The sequence below is a fragment of the Lathyrus oleraceus genome, chromosome 3, assembly GCF_024323335.1.
Source record: "Lathyrus oleraceus cultivar Zhongwan6 chromosome 3, CAAS_Psat_ZW6_1.0, whole genome shotgun sequence".
Classification (NCBI taxonomy): Eukaryota; Viridiplantae; Streptophyta; class Magnoliopsida; order Fabales; family Fabaceae; genus Lathyrus; species Lathyrus oleraceus.
The window spans coordinates 5,466,677-5,473,925 of NC_066581.1; the positions used below are offsets into that span (position 1 = coordinate 5,466,677).

General features: G+C 38.3%; 1 protein-coding gene across 1 annotated transcript; it reads left to right on the forward strand.

Annotated features, from left to right (window-relative positions):
* The first annotated feature begins 3,969 nt into the window (after positions 1-3,969).
* LOC127128796 (uncharacterized) lies at positions 3,970-5,085 on the forward strand. Its single transcript, XM_051058168.1, has 2 exons — positions 3,970-4,084; positions 4,142-5,085. Exons 1-2 carry the CDS (start codon positions 3,970-3,972, stop codon positions 5,083-5,085), a joined length of 1,059 nt encoding a protein of 352 aa, XP_050914125.1.
* Positions 5,086-7,249: the final 2,164 nt, after the last annotated feature.

Consider the following 7,249-nt stretch of genomic DNA (forward strand, 5'->3'; position numbering starts at 1 on the left):
TTATCATGAAGAGACAAACGAAGGCTTGGATATGACAAAGGAAGTGGAAGAGCCAAAACTAGAGCCAAATTTGAAGTATTTGTTCTTGGGTGATGACTGTACTAAACCGGTGGTCGTTAGTAATACATTGTCCACAAAAGAGGAAGACAAATTGATTCAAGTGCTGAAAAAGAAGGAGGTTGTCAAACTATTGGAGGCCGAGATGATTTGTTCTATCTCCGATGGTGAATGGGTGAGTGTTGTGCAAGTAGTTCCGAAGACGGGTGGTATCAGATTTTATCGAAGGTTCATCAAGAACCTCTTGAAGACAACAAAGCCCTTGAGGAAGTTGCTCAACAAAGCCGGATCGTGAAGACCGTTGAACCGTCGAGCTCTAAACGACGTTAAACAAAGCGCTTGTTGGGAGGCAACCCAACATTGTAAGTCTGCATTCTAATTTTTTCTGCTGTGTGAGTTTCTGCTGTGTTAAATTTTGAAAAAAATTAGGTTCTGTTTTTTAGAGTTCGCCCCGCGAACTGAATTCACAGCTTCAGTTCGCGCCGCGAACAAAGTTCGCCCCGCGAACAGTGAATGGCAGAACTAATTTTTTGAAATTTCCTTCAGTTCGCCCCGCGAACTGAAAAAAAAAAACTTTTGTTTTATGTCATTTTCGTTTCATTCCTATTTTCACAAACTTAGGAGATTCTTTCAACAATCTCGTTGCTCCACTTCCAAACCTCTAAATTTCAAAACTTCTCCTCTCCATTCCCTTCCTAGGAGGATTTTGTTGATTATGATAAGTGGCCTGAGGGCAGGCCAAAATTTTGGGGGGTGCAGGAGGTGGTGTAACCCATGGCGATGAGTTGAAGGAAGATTGAGGAGTTTGTTGAACTTTAGAGTTTGGCTTGATAATTGCATGAATAATTTTTGAGATTTAAGTGTGTTACAATCAAATTGGTTTACCAACATTTTTTGTTTAATTGTTCTTACTCTTAAGTCAAGCTTAAAGCAACCGAGAAATGATCACAAAGAAAGAAGCATAGGACACCTCGAGTGGTGATGATAAGAAGTAGTGTCGGTATTTCAAGGTACACTTTATCGATTTCTAGACTTAACATGAGTAGTTTGATGGTTTGTGCAAATTTCATATCATAAACTCATTGAAATGTATGTCATCTTTGAATCAAAATAGGACTTAACCATTTGTGAGGAAGCTTTCCATTGTACACTAAAAAGCGGGAAACCGAGCATTATTTTAACTCATTCTTATCATGCTAAATCATGCATCAATCCATTTTTGTGTAAAAATTTTGAAAATGATAGAGGCATTGTTTGTGAGAAAAACCACTTGACCTAAAAGTTTGAATCAACTAACCTTGTGAGGAATAATCCTTAGTTAAACCCCTTTGAGCTTATTTTAGGATTCATTTGATTGATCATTGTAAAATCAATTGAAAATTGTGGAATAAATGAATCCTAATTTCTTTCGTATCAGTTGAAGCCTCAAACCAAGTTGTTTGCAAAGTTTTGCCTTTTGCTTATGTCTAAGTAGGAAGCATTATTGAATAAATTCGGTTTTGGAATCTAAAGTTGGAGAGAGTAAAGTGACAAGTTGATTAGAAACTTGGAAAAGTGAGTTTTTATAAAAGGGTGAAAATATGAAAAGAAACAAGAAAAAGAAATCACCCTTGAAACCATAGAGCAAAGTAAAGAAGAAGAAAAAGCAAAGAAATGCTCATGGTTGTGTGGATGTAAAAAGAAAAAGAAAAAAAAAATAATAGGGATCAAAGAAATGGAAATTGTGTAGAGTTGAATATTTGGGAATGCTCCCTTAGGATAGGCAATTTGGTTGAATTCTCTTAATCATATCCTTTCTTGTAACCTAAGCCACATTACAACCTTTGAAAGACCTCTTGATTCACATTTTTCACATGATTTGGTATTTGTTGTGATAACCGCATGATTTGAGTTGTTGTTGATTTAATTGCTTGGATGAGTGAAAGTAACCCTTCATGTTATTCATCATCATTATGATGTGTGTGTCAGTTTGATTCAATTTTGACATATATGGCTTTGAATTCCTTGGAATGATTTTTGCACTCAACCATTTCCCTTATTAATGTTTTGTCTAAAATTGAGATAGGTGTATTGAGAAAATGCCAAACGCTTTTGAACCATTTGAATGTCCTTGGTAAATCCTTGTTTCAATCTTTTGTGTCATTGCTTTGGTTGTAAGGGTGGAAACTTTTGTTTAGGGACAAACAAAATGCTAAGTTGGGGAGAGTTGTTAGGGACCAATTGGTACTACTTTTTTATATCATTTTATTGGTCCCTTTTACCAAGTTTTGATGTAATTACACACTTTTATTCTCACTATTTTGTATAAATGCAATTAGGTTTAATTTATTTTGTTTTGAATAGTTATTTCACATATTTGTTAGTTTTGTAGAATTTTTGGATGAGAAAGCTTTGGATTGCAGCATCATAATATGGAAGATTTTGGATGAAGCTTACAAAGCAAGGAAACTGAGGCAGCTTCAGTTCGCCCAGCGAACAAAGTTCGCCCCGCGAACTGAATGAGACAGCATCAGTTCGCCCCGCGAACAAAGTTCGCCTCGCGAACCCTGCGAATCCAGCAAACTGATTTTTGGGTCAAAAATGTTGTTTTGAAGGCCAGCTGGTTTTGCCATTTTGGTGTCTGCCTTAGGATAGCTTTTCTGCTTTGGATGGAAATGATCAATTAAGGAAATGTCAACTCTTTTAGGAGAGAAAAACACATTATTCATTAACACATTTTATCATTGACACATGGAGATTTTTGAAGAGATAAAAATAGAGTTTTTCTTCTTTAACTTTCTGCTTTGTAACAATGATGATGGGGAGCTAAACTCCCTTTGTCAAGATTGGAGGTAGTAGCTATTCTCATATGTTTATGTATTCCATTTGATTTATATATATGATAAAGATTGTTGATGTATTGAATACTGTTTTTGCCCTAAGTTGAAAACCAGATTTGAGTAGTTGTCGAGAGAAATTATTTGAGTTTTGATATAAAACAGATTTTCAAGTAGTGAATAAGTTGTAGAGATAGATTTATTCATTACTCTTCTTTGGTATTAAACATTAAAGATTGCTATATTGATAGTTAGGTGGAGAGATCGTCTAAGGATCAATATAGTGATTATCACAATATCATTTAGACATAAATGACTTTGAGAGGATACTTGAACATCATCAATAATCTTAAATCTATATAGTTATCATAAGGAAGCATAAACATTTGAAATAGTGAACTCCAATCTTGCCAAACTTTTATATTAGATTAAAACCATTTTACTGTTTTTAGTGACATTTACTCACAAGATAACTTTCCAACCAAAACAACCTTGTTACTTTCTAAACTTACAACATTTGGATTATAGAACGGCGGTAATATCAACCAATCTCTGTGGATACGATATAACAATATTTGCCGAAGATATACTTTTCAACAGCCACCCAAAACATCAAGGTGATCATAGGAAAATTACTCCAAGAATTGGCCCGTCTTAAACAATCTCCAAACATCTGTTAATCAGGGGCGAGTCATTTCAAGAATCATTTAATCCAGAGTAAATCATCTCAGAATTCTATTAACTGGGGAAGATCACCTAGAGGTTATGTTGGCCAGGGGAAAACCCCTTCAATGTTCAGTCAGGGTGAGTTAAGTCACTTCAACGCTCATATCGGGGCAAGCTACCTCAAGAGCACAGAAAAGTCAACCACTCCAAGAGTCGGTTAAACAAGGATAAATCCTTTCATGGATCAAAATTTTGGGGCAATCCATCTCCAAATTATGGTACAATTGCTTTCGAAATCCTTTAAAGGTAAACATTTTGCATAAGACCCATCACATTAGGGCAAGATGAGCCATACAGGAGCGAGTCCTCTCCATGTTTCAAGCAGTTCAAGCAAAAGCTTTTTCGCAAGTCAGCAAATGCAGAGTTCAAGATGAGTGTCGGGGAATCATGCTATCATCCTATAAAACAACCCTCTCGCAGACCGAGTGTTACATTTACAAATCCAAGAGAGCATAATAATGTGAGTGCGGTAACCACAAGGAGTGGTAAGGCAAAAGAAGTCCCTTAAAAAGATGATGAACAAGAAGACCAATTGCTTGAAGTTGATTTGGAGATAAAAGAAAATGAGGTTGTTAGTGAAGAGGTGACGATACCTGAACCTGTGGTTAAAGAAAAAGTTAGTGAATCAAAGCCGGTTGTCAAACTCCCTTTCCCAACAAGAAATAAGAAGAAAGAGAAACATGAGAAGAACTTTGAGAAATTCTTGGAGATGTTTAAAAAGCTAGAAATTAACATTCCGTTCTTGGAGGCACTTGAGCAAATGCCCTCTTATGCTAAATTCATGAAAGATATCATTTCAAAAAGGAGGAGCACCGACATTGACTCTATTGTACTAACCGAAACTTGCAGTGCTATTTTGCAGGGTATGAAGATTCCGGTAAAGAAAAAAGATCGAGGCTCAGTAACTATCCCTTGCACTATCGAGGATAGATATTTCAACAAGGCCCTTATAGACTTGGGGGCAAGTGTGAGCCTCATGCCTTTATCCATCTACAAGAGGTTAGGGATTGGAAAAGTGCAGGATACCCGAATGACACTTCAATTTGATGACTACTCTGTGAAGAGACCTTATGGAGTGGTGGAAAATGTTCTTGTGAAGATTGATAAGTTTGTGTTTCCGGTAGACTTTGTGATCTTAGAAATGCCGGAAGATGAAGAGATACCGCTCATTCTTGGTAGACCATTTTTGGAGACCGGGAGGTGTTTGATAGATATAGAAGAAGGCACCATGACTCTAAAAGTTTATGATGAAGAGTTAAAGATTGATGTGCGCAACACCATGAAATACAAAGATGATGTGGCCACCACTCAACACATAGAGGTTATTGATCAAATGGTTCTGAAAGAAAATCCCCTAGGTGAACAAAAATTACCCTTGGAGAGAGTTCTAAGTCTCTCAATCTTTGAAGACACTCGAGAAGTTGATGACGAGGAGATGGAAGTGTTAACTATGATGGAAACACAACAGCCCTTTAAGGGATCCTGATCACTCCGATGGGAAAACTTAAGGGAACCTCAAGTTGAAGAAAAGAAAGATGAGACCAAGAAAGTGGCTGAGCTAAAACAGTTACCTGACAATCTCAAGTATGTTTTTCTAGACCCCGGAAGGAAATGCCAGACTATTATAAGCTCTCATCTAGAGGTTTCTCAAGAAGACAAGCTTGTCAAGGTTTTGAAGAAACACAAAAGTGCCATGGGATGAGCAATAGAAGACTTGAAGGGAATTAGCCCTACGGTGTGTATGCATAAAATTCTCATGGAGAATGGTCACAAACTGGTGGTGCAACCACAAAGAAGATTAAACCTCGTGATAAAGGAAGTGGTTACGAAAGAGGTTGTTAAATTGTTAGATGCTGGGTTAATTTATCCCATATCCGATAGCTCTTGGGTGAGTCCGGTTCATGTGGTCCCGAAGAAAGGAGGAACTACAGTTATAAGGAATGAGAAAAATGAGTTACTCCCTACTACGACGGTCACGGGTTGGCGTGTGTGCATCGATTACAAGAGGTTGAATTTGGCAACCAGAAAGGACCATTTTCCGCTACCATTCATTGATCAGATGTTGGAAAGGTTGGAAGGTCATGAGTACTATTGTTTCCTTGATGGATACTCTGGATACAACCAGATAGCTATTGCACCGGAAGATCAAGAGAAGACAGCTTTTACATGCCCCTATGGTATCTTCGCCTACAGAAGAATGCCATTCGGGTTATGTAATGCTCCAGCCACATTCCAAAGATGCATGACCTCCATTTTTGCGGACATGCTCGAAAAGCATATGGAGGTCTTCATGGATGACTTTTAGGTATTTGGTTTTTCTTTTGATAATTGTTTAACTAATCTTTCCCTTGTGTTAGAAAGATGTCGACAGACCAATCTGATTCTCAATTGGGAGAAATGTCACTTCATGGTTCGAGAAGGAATAGTCTTGGGTCACAAAATCTCTCACAAAGGGATAGAAGTGGACCAAGCCAAGATTGAGGTAATAGAAAAGCTACCACCTCCTGCGAACGAAAAAGGTATAAGAAGTTTCTTAGGACATGCGGGTTTCTACCGCAGGTTCATAAGAGATTTTTCCAAGATAGTTAAACCCTTAACTACCCTGTTGGTTAAGGACAAGGCTTTCATTTTTGATAAAGAGTGTGTCGTTGCTTTTAAAACGATAAAAAATAAATTGGTGACGGCACCTATTATCATTGCTCCTGGTTGGTCTCTACCATTTGAGATCATGTGTGATGTGAGTGACATCGCAGTGGGAGCAGTTCTTGGGCAACGAAGAGATAAGCTTCGACATGTCATATATTATGTCAGTCATGTGTTGAACCCTGCACAGATGAATTATGCAACTACCAAAAAAGAGTTCCTAGCTGTGGTCTATGCCTTTGATAAATTCAGGCAATATCTGTTGGGTTCTAGAGTCATTGTTTATACTGACCATGCTGCTTTGAAGTATTTGTTTGCTAAGCAGGACTGGAAGCCAAGACTGTTGCGATGGATCCTTCTCCTCCAAGAGTTTGATGTGGAAATCCGGGACAAGAGAGGGTGCGAAAATACTATGGCTGATCACCTCTCCCGGATGTCCCCCATAGAGGAGAATGAAGAGAAACGTCCAATAAAGGATGAGTTTGTTGATGAACACATCCTTGCTGTTATTGGAATGCCTTGGTTCGCTGACTACGCAAACTATCTAGTAGGCGGGGTGATCCCGAGTGAATTTGATTCTAACCGTAAGAAAAAGTTTGTCATGATTGCAGGTTCTATTTGTGGGACGACCCCTTCTTGTACAAGAAAGGAGTAGACGGGCTGGTCAGAAGATGTATTCCAGAAGAAGAACAGAGAGATGTGCTGAAAGCTTGTCACGATTCGGACTATGGTGGACACTTTAGTGGTGATAGAACCGCTGCCAAAGTCCTCCAGTCAGGCTTATATTTGCTGACACTATTCAAAGATGCTCAACAAATGATCAAAGAGTGCGATAAATGCCAAAGAATGGGAAATATTTCGAAAAGAAATCAGATGCCGCAAAATCCCATGCTGGAAGTTGAACTCTTTGATGTGTGGGGTATTGATTTTATGGGACCGTTTCCACCTTCATTTGGAAAGAATTACATCTTGGTGGCGGTGGATTATGTATCCAAGTGGGTAGAAGC

What these genes read in the sequence shown, in the direction of transcription:
- LOC127128796 (XM_051058168.1), top strand. Translation starts at nt 3,970, where the DNA reads ATGAGTGTCGGGGAATCATGCTATCATCCTATAAAACAACCCTCTCGC. An exon ending in TGCGGTAACCACAAGGAGTG is followed by an intron (nt 4,085 to 4,141) that starts GTAAGGCAAAAG and finishes AATTGCTTGAAG; the next exon opens with TTGATTTGGAGATAAAAGAA.